Source organism: Gopherus flavomarginatus, chromosome 1, assembly GCF_025201925.1.
Source record: "Gopherus flavomarginatus isolate rGopFla2 chromosome 1, rGopFla2.mat.asm, whole genome shotgun sequence".
Lineage (NCBI taxonomy): Eukaryota > Metazoa > Chordata > Testudines > Testudinidae > Gopherus > Gopherus flavomarginatus.
The window spans coordinates 494,780-512,266 of NC_066617.1; the positions used below are offsets into that span (position 1 = coordinate 494,780).

A 17,487-nucleotide genomic window follows, 5' to 3' on the forward strand; every position below is an offset into this window, starting at 1 on the left:
TCTCACCGCCTTTCCTACCCAGCATCCAGCCACCTTCTGCTAAGGAGTCAAGTGTTTCGGTAATTAACACTAATGCTGACTCAGCCTCTTAATAGTCCTTCCCTGCGCACCAGCTCTGTGCTGGGCTCTGCCCAAGGAGCTGACTGTCCCTCTCTCACATGCATGCGGCCGCAGGATGCCATGGGCACCCAAGGGTGGGAAGGATTTCAGGTTCAGGAGTCTCCTCCCGCAATGATAAGAAATGGATTCAGTAACACCATGTTTTAACCATTATTTATGAGGTGCCAGGCACTTTCTAAACACTCCAATACGGTTTGTCCCTGCCCCAAGGACACAGGTCAAACCCAGACAGACAGACAGAGCCTGTTTAGGGAAGGTTGTGCATCAGGAGGAGTCACGGTGTAAAGCCCTTCCCTCCCTCCCCATATAGATCCCCATCCATCCAGCTCAGGTACCCACATGGCGCTGATCCCCGGAGCACAACGCCTAGGCACAGACACACCCAAACCCCACAGCGCATCACCCAACAATAGTGGCCTCTGTTCTCACTTGGCCAGGGTCTAGCTGCCTGTGTGACAATTGAGGGGGTTCCCCAAGGTGCCTGGGGCGAATCGTTACCCTGTTACAGCATGAGGGAGTCCTGTCCGTGCCCACCAGGGATGTGCTCCCAAAGCTACCAGGGGCAGGTTACACAAGTTCTCTATGCTGGGTTGTGAGCGTGGCGGCGTTTCTGCTCCTGGAATGTTGACGCCAGAGGCGCTAGCAGGGAATGCAGCTCGCCTATTCAGCAGACCATGATGTTGTCATAAGGAACGACCAAAGGCTCGGTTTGGTGGCGACGGTGCTTGGCCAGGTTTATTGTCAATGAAGCATGGTCCTAGCGCCCCAGCCTGGTGGTGACAGGTACACTAAAGTGTAGGCCCATGCCAGTGGCATTGGCTCAGTCAGGACACCAGGATTCTGGCACAAAGGTGCCCCTCCTATGACTTCTCCTTTTATACATTGATATAAACAAGGTACATATCACGCTCCAGATGTTGTGTTACCAGCCTTCTCCGTGTACCTGCTAGTTCCTTCTCCATTATCCTGCCATTCCCTCCTTATCTTACAAGGGGGCAGTGCATTCCTGTGCCAGTCTGGAAGGTGCTGACTTGGTGTTAGCTAACACCACATAAGAACAGCCATACTGGGTCAGACCAAAGATCCACCTAGCCCAGGATCGTGTCTTCCAACAGTGGTCAATGCCAGGTGCTTCAGAGGGAATGAACAGAACCAGGAATCATCAAGTGATCCATCCCTGTTGCTCATTCCCAGCTTATGACAAACAGAGGTTAGGGACACCATCCCTGCCCCTCCTGGCTAATAGCCATTGATGGAACTATCCTCCATGAACTTAACTAGTTCTTTTTGAATCCTGTTATAGTCATGGCCTTCACAACATCCGCTGGCAACGAGTTCCACAGGTTGACTGTGCACTGTGTGAAGAAATACTTCCTTTTATTTGTTTTAAATCTGCTGCCTATTAATTTCATTTAGTGACTCATAGACTCATAGGTCAGAAGGGACCAATCTGATCATCTAGTCTGACCTCCTGCACAAGGCAGGCCACAGAACCCCACCCATCCAATTTTATAACAACCCCTATCCCAGGACCGAGTTATTGAAATCCTCAAAATTGGTTTGAAGACCTCAAGCTGCAGAGAAACCACCAGCAAGCGACCCGTGCCCCACGCTGCAGGGGAAGGCGAAAAACCTCCAGGGCCCCTGCCAATCCGCCCTGGAGGAAAATTCCTTCCCGACCCCAAATATGGCGATCAGCTAAACCCTGAGCATGTGGGCAAGACTCACCAGCCAGCACCCAAGAAGGAATTCTCTGCAGCAACTCAGTTCCCATCCCATCCAACATCTCCCCGCAGACCATTGAGCAGACCTATCTGGTGGTAATCCAAGATCAATTGCCCAAATTAACGATCCTATCATAACATCCCCTCCATATACTTATCAAGCTTTGTCTTAAAGCCAGGGAAGTCTTTTGCCCCTACTACTTCCCTCAGAAGGCTGTACCAGAACTTCACTCCCCTAATGGTTAGAAACCTTCGTCTAATTTCAAGTCTAAACTTCCTAATATCCAGTTTATACCCATTCGTCCTCGTGCCTACATTAGTACTAAACTTAAATAATTCCTCTCCCTCCCTAACGTTAACCCCCCTGATATATTTATATAGAGAGAGCATAGCCCCCCGCAGCCTTCTTTTGGCCAGGCTAAACAAGCCAAGCTCTTTGAGTCTCCTTTCATAAGGCAGTTTTTCCATTCCTCGGATCATCCTTGTAGCCCGTCTCTGAACCTGTTCCAGTTTGAATTCATCCTTCTTGAACATGGGACACCAGAACTGCACACAGTATTCCAGATGGGGTCTCACCAACGCCTTATATAACGGTACTAACACCTCCTTATCCTTGCAGGAAATACCCCGCCTGATGCATCCCAAAATCGCATTTGCTTTTTTAACAGCCGTATCACATTGGCGACTCATAGTCATCCTGCTATCAACCAGTACCCCAAGGTCTTTCTCCTCCTCCGTCGCTTCCAACTGATGCGCTCCCAACGTATATCCAAAATTCTTATTATTAATTCCTAAATGCATGACCTTGCACTTTTCACTATTGTATTTCATCCTATTTCTATTACTCCAGTTTACAAGGTGGTTCAGATCTTCCTGAATAGTATCCCTGTCCTTCTCCGTGTTAGCAATACCCCCCAGCTTCGTGTCATCCGCAAACTTTATTAGCACATTAACGCTCTTTGTGCCAAGGTCAGTAATAAAAAGGTTAAATAAGATCGGTCCCAAAACCAATCCTTGAGGGACTCCACTAGTGACCTCCTTCCAGCCCGACAGTTCACCTTTCAATACGACCCTCTGGAGTCTCCCCTTTAACCAGTTCCTTATCCACCTTACAACTTTCATATTCATTCCCATCTTTTCCAATTTAACTAACAGTTCCCTGTGCGGAACCGTGTCGAACGCCTTACTGAAATCTAGGTAAATTATATCTACCGCATTTCCTTTATCTAAGTAATCCGTCACCTTCTCAAAGAAGGAGATCAGACTGGTTTGACACGATCTACCTTTAGTAAATCCGTGTTGCAATTCGTCCCAATTACCATTGACCTCTATGTCCTTAACTACTTTCTCCCTTAAAATTTTTTCCAAGACCTTACATACTACAGACGTCAAGCTAACAGGCCTATAATTACCTGGATCACTTTTATTCCCTTTCTTAAAAATAGGAACTACATTAGCAATCCTCCAGTCATACGGCACAACCCCCGAGTTTATCGATTGCTTAAAAATTCTCGCTAACGGGCTCGCAATTTCACGCACCAGTTCCTTTAATATCCTCGGATGGAGATTGTCCGGGCCCTCCGACTTCGTCCCATCGAGCTGTTCAAGTACGGCCTCTACCTCAGTTGCGGTAATATCCACTTCCATATCCACATTCCCGTTTATCATCCCTTCATCATCGCAAGGTTCCTCACTAGTCTTATTAAAAACTGAGGCAAAGTACTTGTTTAGATGTTGGGCCATGCCTAGGTTATCCTTAACCTCCATTCCATCCTCAGTGTATAGCGGCCCCACTTCTTCTTTCTTTGTTTTCTTCTTATTTATGTGGCTGTAGAACCTTTTACTATTGGTTTTGATTCCCTTTGCAAGGTCCAGTTCAATGCGGCTTTTAGCCTTCCTCACTTTATCCCTACATGTTCTGACCTCGCCAAGGTAGCTTTCCTTACTGATCCTGCCTTTCTTCCACTCCCTGTAAGCTTTCTGCTTTTGTCTAATCCCCTCTCTGAGTTGCTTGCTCATCCAGTTTGGCCTACAACTCCTGCCCATGTTTTTTTTCCCCTTTCTTGGGATGCAGGCTTCCGACAGTCTCCGCAGCTGCGACTTAAAGTAATTCCAGGCCTCCTCCGCATTTAAATCCACTAATTCCTCTGTCCAATCCACTTCCCTAACTAATTTCCTTAACTCTTTAAAATTAGCCCTCGAGAAGTCAAAAACCCTAATCCCAGATCTACATTTGTTTATCCTTCCATCTAGTTTGAACTGAATCAGCTCATGATCACTCGAACCAAGGTTGTCCCCTACCACCATTTCTTCTACGAGGTCCTCACTGCTCACCAACACCAAATCTAAAATGGCATCCCCTCTCGTAGGTACTTCAACTACTTGATGAAGAAATCCATCCACTATCACATCCAGAAAAATCTGACCCCTATTATTCTTGCAAGTACTCGTCCTCCAGTCTATATCCGGGAAGTTGAAGTCCCCCATAATCACACATTTCCCCTTTGTGTTTACTTCATTAAAGACATTAAAGAGGTCTCTATCCATATCCCAATCAGATCCCAGCGGTCTGTAGCACACCCCAAGCACTATCTCAGGGGAAGCTCTAGTTGCTTTTTTACCCAGTGTGATTTTTGCCCAGACAGACTCTGTCTTATCCATTCCATCGCTTCTTATTTCGCTACAGTTAATTTCATCATTGATGTACAAGGCTACTCCACCACCGTTGCCTTTCTTCCTGTCTTTTCTAAACAGCACATAGCCTTCAATACCCGTGCTCCAGTCATGAGTACTATTCCACCAGGTTTCGGTAATCCCTATAATATCCGGTTTCACTTCCTGCACCAGTAGCTCCAGTTCCTCCATCTTGCTACCTAGGCTCCCTGCATTAGCGTACAGACCTTTTAATTTTCGGCGTTTGGCGTCAGTGACATTCTTTCCCCCGTCGTGCACAGACCTTCTACCACCAGCATCACCCGTTACTCTGGTTTCTACTCCACTATTCCTCCTTGGATCAAATCTTGGGACCGCAAGGGTATCCCCTCTCACTTTGTTTACTTCCCTCTCCAGGTTATATTCCGGCGTGGAGATCTCCCGAACATCTCCCAACCATCTCCCCCAACTTCCTAGTTTAAAGCTCTCTTGATGAGGTCGGCGAGCCTCCATCCTAGAATTCTATTTCCCTCCTTGCTTAGATGAAGTCCATCCTGAGCGAACAGTCGTCTATCCGTAAACGCTTCCCAGTGACCGTACATCCCAAAGCCCTCCTTATAACACCACTCCCTGAGCCATCTGTTGATCGCCATAATCTTGTCACTCCTTCGTCACCCTGCTCTAGGAACCAGCAGAATCCCACTGAAGATCACCTGAGCCTCGATGTCTTTGAGCCTCTTCCCCAGTCTGGCATAGTCCTCCTTGATACAGTCCAGCGAGTAACTAGCCGTATCATTCGTTCCCACATGAAGGATAATCAACGGATTCTTTCCCGCTCCCGCTAAGATCGTATTCAGCCTCAGGTCCACATCCTGTATCTTAGCCCCTGGCAGACAGCACACCCTTCTGTTCTCCCGATCAGGTCTAGTTACAGACCTGTCTACTCTTCTCAGTAAAGAGTCTCCAATCACGTAGACTTGCCTTTTCCTGGCGACAGTGCAATTCTGCGGTCTATCCCCCACAGCAGCTGGCCGCAATTCCTCTCGATTTGTATTCGCCCTTACAAATTCCTCTCGATTTGTATTCGACCTCTAGTTCTTGTGCTATGAGACGTAGTAAACAACACTTCCTTGTCTACTTTCTCTATATCGGTCATGATTTTATAGACCTCAATCGTATCTCCCTAGCCTCCCTTTTCCAAGCTGCAACGCACCAAACGAAAACTCTAGTCGACGATGCGACTGGGCAAGTGTCAGATTTCTGCTCCCTGCAGCACATCTGGCCAGCTCCAAACCGTGTCCACACCTGACATGGAAGATACACACTGTAGTGGTGGCTCAGTCATCCCTTCCTCTCTGGGTCGGAGGGAGAGCACACTGCATCACTACACACATACTTACACCAGAGATGGAATTGAGAGAATCGCAGAACTGCACCTGTGGCGGGGTGCAAACTGTCAGACAAATCACAGATGACTGTCCAATCTATGCTCATCCTGGAGGCAGCAGAGCCCTTCACATGGTTACCCCCTCAGCTCTGGATAGGATAAGAACCCTTACGATCCAGCCGTTGCGTTTACTGATTCACTATCGCCACACGAAAAAAGAATTCCACCTAGTGTGTTGTTATTCTGGCCAGGCCAGGCCTGCGCTGGTTCACAGCCTTTGTTCACACTGCTAGTTATGCCTACGGATCCAGCAAGACTACATGGGCTACTGCAAGCCCCACTCTTCCCCCTCTGTGGGCTACAATTTACACACCCCACCGCCCAGTCCCTTATCTTCTGCACATGCACAATGGACACCTATTAGCTGCTTCCCGTTTACTGGCATTGCTTCAGTTCAACACAAGGCACCTGGACGTGTCTACAGTAAAACCACATTTCAGTTTATTTAACAGAGCTCGGGTTACAGATTTGAATAAAAGCAAGGAAGAGAGTTTGGAAACATGAGGTTACAGGTAGAAGAAAAACATAAAATGTAACCTAGAGTCTGTACTTGTTAGCGAGTCCCTTTCCTGTCTAAGCAGCCATTTGTCATCCTGTAATCAGTGTGTCCAGTTCAGAGAGCGAGGATCCACTTTTCAGGGGACGCTCCCCTGGCAGAGAGCCCTCCGTAATGGATAACATCTTGTGCCCTTTCTTCTTCTCCTATACATCCCCCAACTTGGTCTCTCTTCATGATCAGCAGCTCAGTCCTGAGGGTCCCCGTGGCAGTTTCTCTCCTTGGGGTTCTTTCGTCTGTCAATGCTGCGGCCTGGATCCAGTCCAGACTGTACATACAGCTCTGAGCTGGGTCGGAAAGCGCTGATTGGTCTCAATCTTGAGTTTGCCAAGACCCATCCCACCACAGACAGTGTGCTTCTGCCCCAGTAGCTGTGGAACGTTACATCTCAGAATATTTCCAGTACAAATGTCCTGCAAGACCCATGGCAATCAGCTACCTTAGCTCAGCAGTGACCACACATGACCCGCCCCCTTCGGTAAAGCATGGAGAAGCTGGTAAAGCCGGAGGGATAACATGCCTGTCTGGGCATGCGTGTCACAGCTCGTACCTGGCCCTTCTCTGCAGGATGCCAGCAGCTTCCTCCTTCCCTGGGTATCCCAAGCAGCTGCTTAGGCCCTCCTTGGCTGGGCCTACCCTGCTCTTCTCACAACTCTCACTCCTCGGGCAGGAGCACTGCCAAAGGGGCTCAGGACCAGCTCTGGGTTGGGAACCCTGGCTCCTTGGCCTGCCAGTGCACATAGATCTGGTCACACCTGCCCAGGGACTGCAAACACCAGCTGAGCCTGGAGGGCAGCCACGCCATGGACTCATTTTTCCTCATTTCACCCTTTAAACAAGCACAAGTCGTCTCCCAGAGCCACAGGTGGCTGCATCCACGCAGCTGAAGGGACCTGCCCCGGAGCTCTGCACAGCTACTCTCCTGACTGCAGAGTCATTTGTCAGTCCCCCATCCACAGGCTCCAGGCCAAGCACCCCAGCTGCTGCTACTGGCCCTGATCCTAGCGTCACACCCTACACTCCACCTCTGCGCCAGTATTGATACGGCTTGGCCCTCACTGCTGTGCCAGTCCCCCAGAGCTAGCCATGCTCCACTCCCTGGCCGTCCTGCTCCAGCCGGCTGGTACTGCCGGGCCCCTAGCTGGCTGCATTGGGGCGCTAGGCTCTGAGGGCGTGCCTTTTGCTTTGTTCCAGAGCCCAGTGGACTCCAGAGGGCTCCCTGCACTCAGTGCACCCCAGGAGAGAGCTGCGGTTTGTGTCAAATAGACAAAGACTCCCAGTGCAGAGGTAAAACACCCCACTCCCCAGGAACCTGAATGAGTGCCCCTTCCCCTCCTAGCAGCTCACCCCCACCCCCACGCAGCCAGCACATAGGGACCTCAGCATCAGGCCTGAGGAGCGGGAGTCTGGGGGCAGCTCCAATGGCCAGGGAAGCACCCCAACGCAGCGCACCCAGCTGCAGGCAGGTTTGGGGAGAGCAGCGGGGAGGCCAACGCAGGGACTTTAGAGAGTGGTAGCAGAGAGATGGGCACAGCAGCAGGAGGCTTTCGACAAGCAGGGGGGTTCCAGGCCGTGGCAAGAGGAGAATTAGAGGGTGCAATGCAGCAGGCAGACTAGGGGCAGTGGCAACAGGAGGGCTTGGGGGTGCAGTGGGGGGCACAGCAGGGCTGGAGGGCAAGGTCAGTGCCCTTCCCTATCTGGCTTTCCCCAAACTCCATGCGCTGGTCAAAGAGCGCCTTTTGCAGCTTGATCTCCTTCAGCACCCACAGCACCTCCAGCCCCACAGTACCACCCTGCAGCAGGTTATAGTTCTCTGCAGGGTCAGTTTCCAGGTCAAAGAGCAGTGGGGGCTCGTGGGGCGTCAGGGGCGTCAGCCCATGGCAGTCCGGGTCGGGGGTCGTCCCACTGTGGAAGGCACCTGGGAGACAAATGCAAACAGCAGCTGAAGCCACCTTCACTCAGCCGGGATCCCCAGGGCTCGGCTGGAACCACAACCAGAACCCTGACAAGGATGCAGGGACCGGGGGCCTGCCCATTCCACCCACATAGAGGTAGCTACCTTGTGTGAAGAAATGGGCCTTGTGCTTCCCGTATCTGACGGCAAAAACGCCAAGCAGCTCGCTGGGGCTGGGCGGGTAATAGAACATCATCTGCCGGGGACTCTGTGCAAGCAACCAGAGGCAGCGTCATGCAGGGCAGTGGCCGAGCCACGTATGGGGAGGAAAGGGCAGTGACTAAGCCATGGCCGGGCCAGCGGACACAAACAGGGAAGGAGATGGGCCGGGCCAGCGGCCATGGATAGGGGAAAGGAGACAGCAGAGGAGCCGGGCCGGGCCGGGCCGGGCCAGCGGCCACGGACAGGGAAGGGGCCAGACCAGGCAGGGATCTCAGAGCCCAGGCTCTAGCCCAAGGCTGAATGCCGAGACTGCAGTTTCAGAGCTCCGCAGCCCAAGCCCCAGGAGCCCGCACCAGCTGAACAAGGCTCAGACTCGGTGCTGCATTTGTTATTGCAGTGAAGACAGCCCGAGTCACGGATGCCCCTGGCCCACCCCTCTCCCGAGCAGCGTGCGGAGCACTCACGGGCAAGGGCAGCCTGTCAGACACTGGTGCCCCCTAAACCCCCATCCTCGCAGCATGACCGCGGCAGCACTGGCCTGGGGCACTCACCTTCCCACCTCCAAAGAGCACCGGGCTCAGGTCGTAGCCGTCCAACGGGACAGTGGGGAGAGGCACCTTAGCCAGGGCAGCCAGGGTTGGCAGGACATCCAGGGTGCTGGCCATCTCGTGGGTCACACCTGGCATCCAGCCACAGGGACAAGGAAAAAGGCTCAGGAGCCATCAGTCCCCTCCCTCACACCAGCGATATCCCCCGCCATCCCAAGAGCAGGCTGGTACCCTCCTCCCCCTCATCCAACGGCTTCCCGCAACCCCTCTGGCCCCTCCCTCACCCACTGCCCCCAAGCACCGCCCTGGGGCCTAGAGCAGAAGGGCTGAGGGGGCCTGGGGCGACAGCCTCCTCTGCCCAGAATTTGGGGTGCCAGGCCTACAGACACCACCCAGCCATAGGCACACATTGTTCCCCCTCTACAGGGGTGAGGCCTTTGGATCCTCCACCCTGCCAGCCCTGCACACTCCCTGGTCATCTCCCCCGCACGCCAAGCAGGGGTGTGGGGAGGACCCCCCCCGAGCTGTAGTTTGTAGCAATGCCAGGCTTACCCGGGGAGATCCGGCCTGGCCAATAAGCCACCGCAGGCTCCCGCATCCCGCCCTCATATGTCGTTCCCTTTCCGCACTTCAGGAGGCCCGAGCTGCCCCCACGGGCCATTCGCATGGTCTCAGGGCTGTGGGGTTGGGGAGAGCGCCCATCAGCAAGCACACAGGTTAACACTGTCCTGCCACGCGGCCCCTTCCCAGCCAGCTCCCTGTGGGCACCACAGCCCCACTAGGTATCTGTAGGGAAGGGCAGCACCGGGCTGGCAAAGACCCTTGGCTCTCTGGTCCCACAGGCAGGACAGGACAGTGGGTGTCGAGAGGGAGCCTGGAGGGACGTTCATGTTCCAGCACCAGACTGTGGATGTCCCTCGCCTGGGAAGTGGGGGTGTGGGTGGGGCCTTCCCCACCCTAGTGCTCCCCTCCCCCCGCACTGCCCCAAGAGCGTGCAGGGAGCTGTGGGGGTGGGGCAGGCGGGGTGGGGGGGGAGCACCCTGAGCAGCCCAACAACTTGCAAGTTATGGCGTTGATCTGATTTCATGTCATTCCAAATGTCCCCCACCAAGGGTCCATGTCACCCCCTTCCCCAAGCACCCGATCCCCACCTGCCCCAACCCCACAGCACCCCGAAACCTCAGCCCTCGAGCACCCCAAATCCCCCTGCCCCGAACACCCCCAAAACCTCCTTGTTCTATCCCTACCTACCCACAACCTCCCCAGCACCTCCCAAATCCCCCTGCCTCATCCCACCCCACCCCCCAGCATCCCCATATCCCTGAGAGTCCCACTCCCACCCCGGACACCACGCTCAGCCCCACAGCCTCCCGTCCCTGGGAGGAGGGGGGCTCCCCAGCTCGGTCACACTCACCCATTGTCCGCGGTGAAGAAGACCAGCGTGTTCCCCTCCAGGCCATTCTCCTGCAGTGCCTGGAGCAGGAGCCCCACTGAGCCGTCAAACTCCATGAGGGCGTCCCCAAAGGGGCCCCGCAGCGACTGGCCCACGTACTCCTGGCTCCCAAACTGGGGGTAGTGGGTGTGCTGGGCAAAGGAGCAGCCAGTGAGAGGGGATCCCTGCAGCAGACGGCAAAGCCAGGACCAGCCACCTCTCCCAGCAGAGCCAGGGGCTGCCAGGCTGGGGAGGCTTTTCCCTTCCTCCGGGAACCAAGCAGGGGCCATCCATCATGGCCAATGCTCTGTGCTGCAGGACAGGGGGTAAAGGTGCCCCCTCCTTGCCCTGCCCCCCAGTATCTCTAGGCCTACCCACCACCAGCCCAGGCCACGCCCAGCCTCCCCAGCACATCCAAGTGTCCACAACTACCCTCTATCCTGGCCAACCCCCAGGTCCCATGCCCACCCCAGGCCGCCTGCCCCGGCACCTACATGGGAGGCATAGTAGAGAAAGAAGGGGTGGCCCCGGCGGGCGCAGCCAGCAATGAAGTCGCGAGAGAACTTGTTGTAGAGCGGCACCAGCTGGGGGAAGGCAAGCGGCTGCTGCAGGATGCTCTGGTTTAGGAGCAGTGGGACGGGCACCACGCCCTGGTCGCATGTCCCAAAGCACTTGGTGTCTGGGGGGAAGCAGGTGAGATTCTGGCAGGGGCCCTGGAGTGAGAGGATAGACACTCTGCTCTGTATCCCCGCCTGGTGGCCAGCACGGTACCAGCCCCACACCTGAGCTCCAGCCCCTGAGATGCAGGCTCCTTCCCTTCCCACGCCCCAGGACCAGGCCACAGCCCAGTGCCCCAAGGACAAGGCTCAACTCCCACCCAATGACCAGTTCATACCCCGCAAATCACTCTGGAGAGTGGCAGTCCTCACATCTCCCCGCGTGGCCTGGACCCCATCCTGCCCCATAGGAACTCCTTCCCCACAGCACCCCACAACCCAACCCTTCCCCAGGGGGCAGGACCCCATTTCCCCTACAGCAACCCCTTCCCCACAGCATCCCAGTTTGTCACAGGGGATGTTCTTAATGTTTCCTCTGAATACTGTGTGGGTGCCTCAGTTTCTGGTTGACACTCCGCCGCCTGGCAACTAATGGCCTGGGCCCTTCCCCCCTGCAAGGGGATACTAAAGGTGTGGGAGAACAAAGAAGTCAGGTGAACCTCCTGGCCCGGGAAAGAGACAAAGCCCAGAAAGGAAGGGCTGGAGGGGGTTTCAGTTTGGAGCAAGCTGGGGATGGGAAGTGAGGGCAGACGGGGTTGTTCGGCTCGCTGGGCCCCAGAATGGACCCGGCTGAGGGGTCCCGTTCTCTGTATCTACAAGCTCTGTTTTAGACCCTGTTCCTGTCATCTAATAAAACCTCTGTTTTACTGGCTGGCTGAGAGTCACGTCTGACTGTGAAGTGAATTGGGGGTGTGTGCAGGACCCTCTGGTTTCCCTAGGACCCCACCTGGGCAGACTCGCTGTGGGAAGCTCACGGAGGGGCAGAGGATGCTGAATGCTCCAAGGAGAGACCCAGGAGGTGAAGCCGTGTGAGCTTCTTGCCCTGAACAAGTCTGCTCCAAGGGAGAGGAGGCTCCCCAAAGTCCTGTCTGGCTTTGACAACCCCAAACCCAATCCTTTCCAGGGGCCTGGACCCCATCCCACCCTACAGCAACCTGAATTCCCCCCTCCCCCACAGCACCCCAAACCCAACCCTTCCTCAGGGGCCCAAGGACTAGATCCCCACTAACCCAGGCACTGTCTCCCCCCCTCCGACACCTCACAGGGAAGAGGGCCCATTATTTCCTTTGTGCAGCACGCTAGGGACTGGCCAGGCATCTCCCCCGCTCCCCCCAGAAATGTAAACACTTCTGGGTTATTGGCATACACTGACCCCACCAGGAAAGGGGGAGCCCAGCCTGCCCCACCCAGCCTCACATCCAACTGCCCTCCAGACACTGACCCAGCCATCTCTCCCAATCCCCTTCACCCAGCCCATGCCCGCCTCCAGTCTCTCACCCACCCTGCTCCCCATTCACCCAGACTGTGCCCCCCAAAGACAGATCCAGCCTACCTCACCCATCCCCCAAGACACTGACCCAACCAACCCTCCCAACCCCCATTCACTTAGCATATGCCTCAAGAAACTGACCCAATGTGCCCCTCCCAGCCCCATATCAATGCAGCCCATACCCTCCTCCAGCCACTGACCTGCCCAGCACCCCCATTCACCTGCCCCCAGTCACTGATCCAACAATCCCTCCCAACCCCTATCCACCCAGGCCCTGCATCCCCCAGACACAGACTGCCTCACTCAGCCCCCATTTCAGAGATCCAGACCCAGCATGGCCCAGCCTCCTACCAGCCCAGCCACGCCACCAGCGCCCCATTCAGCTCCCCCTCTTGCCCCCATGGCAGAGCCTGGATCCCCTCCCAGCCACCATCAGCCTTCTGACCCAGCTCCCTCAGGCACCATCCCAAATCAGCCCCCAGCCTCCTGTTGCCCCAGACACTGTACCGATCCCTTCCTGGCCCCTAGACATGCTCCCAGCCCTGCCAGGAGGCCAGGACACCCCCCAGGCCTGTGCCCCAGGACACCAGACACTCACCTGGTCATGGGAGTACGGCACCCCCAGGAAGTGGTCAAAGCCCTGGTGGATGGGCAGGAAGGAGCCATTGGCCCCCAGTCCCAGGTGCCATTTGCCGACCATGGCTGTGGCATAGCCTCGAGCCTTCAGCACCTCCGCGATGGTGACTTCGGACAGCGGGAGGCCTCCCCGGGAGCCGGGGTAGAACACGCCAGGGTAGACCCCAGAGCGTGTCTGGTACCGACCCGTCAGCAGGGCCGCCCTGAGGATGAGAGGAGCCCATAAAAGCTGGAGCAGCCGGAGAAGTCCTGTGCCCACGCCCAAAGGGGCTGCCAAGCTCCCGGCCCAGTCCGAGGGGAAGGAGCCTAGTCGAGCCCCTGGAGCAGCGGGGGTGTGTGTGTGTGTGCAAACTTTTTGTCTCAAGGGCCACATCTGGGTGGGGAAATTGTATGCAGGGCCATTAATGTAGGGCTAGGGCAGGGGGGTGGGGTGCGGGAGGGGGTGCAGTGTGCAGGAAGGGGCTCAGGACAAGGGGTTGGGGCACAAGAGGGGGCACGGAGTGCAGGAGGGGGCTCAGGGCAGGGGTTAGGGATGCAGGCATGGGCTGTGGCATGGGGCTCAGGGAAGGGAGGGCTCAAGGTAGGGGTTTTGGGTGCAGGTTTGAAGCCTGTCATAGACTCTCCTTGGGATAACAAGCCTGGTACATATCAATTTCTTTGTTAAATTGATGATCTCATATAAGCTTGCAGCATCCAGCGGCCATAACTGGACACTGCAAGACGGAGGTTCCTAGGGTTGTGTCTGGGACTGGAGATATTGGCTAGTGTCACTCGGCTGCACAGTCCAAGGAGCAGCTTACATGCCACAGGCTGTGCGTAAACAGCCCAGGAATTGGGGTTCTCACAGCAGAGCAGGGTCAGGCTGGCTCCCGGAATCAAGGATTGGGGTAACCTAGCAGATCACCGGTCCAGACAGTACCAGAAGGGATCACCACAAGCATCTTCTCCTCACCCTTTCTGGCAGCCATGGGGAAAGTGCCCTAAAAACACCAAGCCCAGATTCCACAAGCTCTAGTTCTCGCTCTTCCCCAGATGGATGTGAACATTTCTGTCCCTTTGTGCGAGCCAAGGTGCCATACTCTGGGGTAACTCATTCCCCCCTTGGCATGTCAGCCAGCAGATCTCCCAGCATTTTACAAAGGAGGTGGGAGCTCCATGTGAGACACGGAAGCTGAAACACAGAGCAGGGAAGGGACTTGCCCAAGGTCACCCAGCAGGCCAGTGGCAGTCAGGAATGGAACCCAGCTCTCCTGCACCCTACTAGGACCACCCTTCACAAGGTCCCTTCAGGCTGAGCTGGGCTAGACTCCCCATCACTCATGCAGCACAGTCACAAGGCTCAGACATGTGGCCACACTGTCTGTCAAGAGCAAATTAGGTGCTAATGTAACCAACACTAGTGCCCTGCGGCTCAGTCACCCACTACAGAGAGCGATTCATGACACTGCTACTTTGCTGGGAGGGGGCTGGCTTGCTCCCTAGCGCTCCAGGTTTTCCAGCCAAAGCTTGCAGGTCCATTTCCCAACTCATGCCCCAATAACCCAAATGGGGTGTTGTTCCCCTGGGCCGCGCTGCCTGTAACCACTTGATCCTGCTCTGCTCCTGGAATGGACACAATTAATCTTGAGACCTGACGTTCTGCTGCGGCCTGCCATTCTTGTGTAACCCGCTGGCAGTGTGTGCTGTGTCTCCTGCAGGGGCTGATCCCCAATGAGGGTAAGAGCTTGGTGTCCCACCTCACAGGAGGAAGAAGTCTGCACTGTAAATCAGAAAACTATGAACTCAGGCTTGGTAAAAATACTTACCTTGGTATGCAAGTTAGCACCAGCACCCTCGGTGCGTAGACACTGCTGAACCGTGTGTCCTTAGAAGGGAATTTGGGTCTTGTGCTAATACTTGTTTTACTGACGCACTATTAGACGTGGTTAACGGGAGCTACTCCTTTAAGAACAGGCTGGGACAGACAGAGACACTATGTGCAGAAAGAGAACACGCTGCCTGGACATGCTTCAGATTTTAACACTTTTGCTTCCCCCAAACAGCCTCATTCCCCCAGGTGTGACATTAGCACCGCTGGGGCCTGGCTGCCTTGGGGTTTGCTCATGAGCTGCAGAGACTCCCAGCTGGAGCGCACCAGCCTGAATCCAGCCCCGCAGGAATTCACAGCAGCTCCCGTCTAAGGGGTGTAGGTGGAAGTCAGTTGGAGTCCTGGCTCCCACGTCTCTCACACCCACACCCCATTCCTTGCACTGCACTGTGAAGTCTCCAGGCAGGGACTGTCTGCCTCCGTACAGTGCCCGGAACAAGGGAGCCCCGATCTCGGCTGGGTCCTCGAGTTAGAGCTCCTGCAGAAAGCTCCATAGCTGCCGTTCCCTACAGTTCTACCTGTCTCACACACGACGGGGGAGGAGGTGAGACGATTTAACCTTTTAAACAATTTCACAGTCTCAGGGCTAGCCGCAGGGCCATTCGGTCACACAGCTGCTGCCAGCAGCATGGATGTGCAGCTGTCGGCTCACCCTGATCCTGTCTCTGCCCCTGCTGGCAGCAAAATCACCCACAGACATTACTACCAAGCCATTTATCCCCCTCCCACAGTTCAGTAGGGAGGACAAAAGACAGCCCCCTGTGGCCCCCATTCAGTTCTCTGCTGTTTCTCAGTGCCCTGCCTTCAGAGACCACCAGCCAGTTTACTGCTCTGTCCTGGGAGGGGCTGCAGACTGGGATGAAGCTGGACCTACCGCGAGGGGCTGCAGAGTGGACAGCTGGCATAGAAGTCGGTGAATCTTAGGCCCCTGGCCGCCATCTTGTCCAGGTTTGGCGTGGCTGAGGTGGGGTGCCCATAGCTTCCCAAATCTCCAAACCCCAGGTCATCCGCAAAGATTAACAGGATGTTGGGAGGGTTTGTGGATGCAGAGAGCAAGACCAGTGGGCCCAGGGGACAGAGGAGCCAGATACACGCCCACCTCATGTCCCCAGAGGCCCCCCGAGCATGGACAGGACTCTCTCAGCAGGCCCTCCTCTGGCCATCCAGATATCCCCAGCGGCCCACTGGCCCGGGCAGGGCCTCTCCACCCACGACCTGCCAGAGAAACCAGAGTTTAGCACACAGCAAAGTCTGCACTACATTAGCTAACTGCTTCTAGCAGCCAGCCCCAGTCCCAGCAACCCCAGGGTGCTCTGGGAGACAGAGGCACAAGGGCTCTCCAGCCCCTTTCTGCAGAGCAGGCAGCAGCAGAGCTAGGGACCCTGCCCCACCGGCTGCCAGGAAGGGCTATGGGAGCTCCCGGAGCAGGGGGCGAGATCCAGGGCAAAGCAGGCGGGGGACTCTGGCCTGCACACGGGCGCTCCATGCTCGCTGCAGAGGGAAGGGGGGAGTTTGAATCGGTCTCACTCCTTCCCTGGGGGCTTCAACGTGCAGGCCGGATCCCCGCCCCCCCGCCGGCCTTTCCCGGGACCTCGCTCTGCTCCGCCCGGCCGCCTGCGGAGCGGCCCCCTCCGAGCCCGGCTGTGGGGCAGGGCCCGGCCCTGCGGAGGAAGGGGCGGGGAGCCCCGGACCGGGCCGCCCTTACCCAGACTGGGCTCTCCCCGGCGGACACGTCTCCGCGCCCAGCCTGGACGCACGTGAGCCGCGCTCAGCTGGGCCGGTCACGTGTGCCCGAGGCATTCTGGGAGCTGTAGTCGCCAGGGCCGGTCTCCCTTAAAGGGGCCGCGCGTGCGAGGGGCAGGGGCTGCGCGGGGAGGGGCGGGGTCCCTGGGCTCTGGGGAGGGGGGGCACGGCCTGGGATGGGGCACGGAGTTTGGGGGCATCACCCCGCCAAGCAGGCTCACACATCACACGTGTACTTGTGAAACACACGTGTGCATTGCAGCGTGCGACTGGCAGACATGGCCTCGCCAAGGCCAGCTGCAGATTGACCATTTGCCATCACGTGCAGCATCCAGACCCCTGCGCAGAACGCACTGGCCAGCACTGTCCCAGGGCACAGCAGGTGAGATTTCCCTGGGGGCTGGGCCCTGGATTCGCCACCCAGGCTGTGGTGACTGCACAGCGCTGTACACTGGAGCACTCCAGCCGCCCCACGCAGACCCTGCCAGCACGCTGGGCACCTGCCAGAGCATGCCAATGCCAGGACGCCAGAGCATGCCACCCCGTGCAGACCCTGCCAGCACGCTGGGCACCTGCCAGAGCATGCCAATGCCAGGACGC

At 56.2% G+C, this 17,487-nt stretch overlaps 1 protein-coding gene across 1 annotated transcript; it reads right to left on the bottom strand.

The window, feature by feature from the left end:
- Nucleotides 1–7,847: 7,847 nt before the first annotated feature.
- Nucleotides 7,848–16,898, bottom strand: ARSA (arylsulfatase A). The gene is made up of 9 exons (XM_050953156.1): nt 16,850–16,898; nt 16,019–16,359; nt 13,240–13,480; nt 11,090–11,308; nt 10,578–10,747; nt 9,716–9,840; nt 9,167–9,294; nt 8,559–8,661; nt 7,848–8,417 (listed from the first exon to the last, which is right to left on the bottom strand). Exons 2-9 carry the CDS (start codon nt 16,246–16,248, stop codon nt 8,113–8,115), a joined length of 1,521 nt encoding a protein of 506 aa, XP_050809113.1. The 5' UTR covers nt 16,249–16,359; nt 16,850–16,898; the 3' UTR covers nt 7,848–8,112.
- Nucleotides 16,899–17,487: the final 589 nt, after the last annotated feature.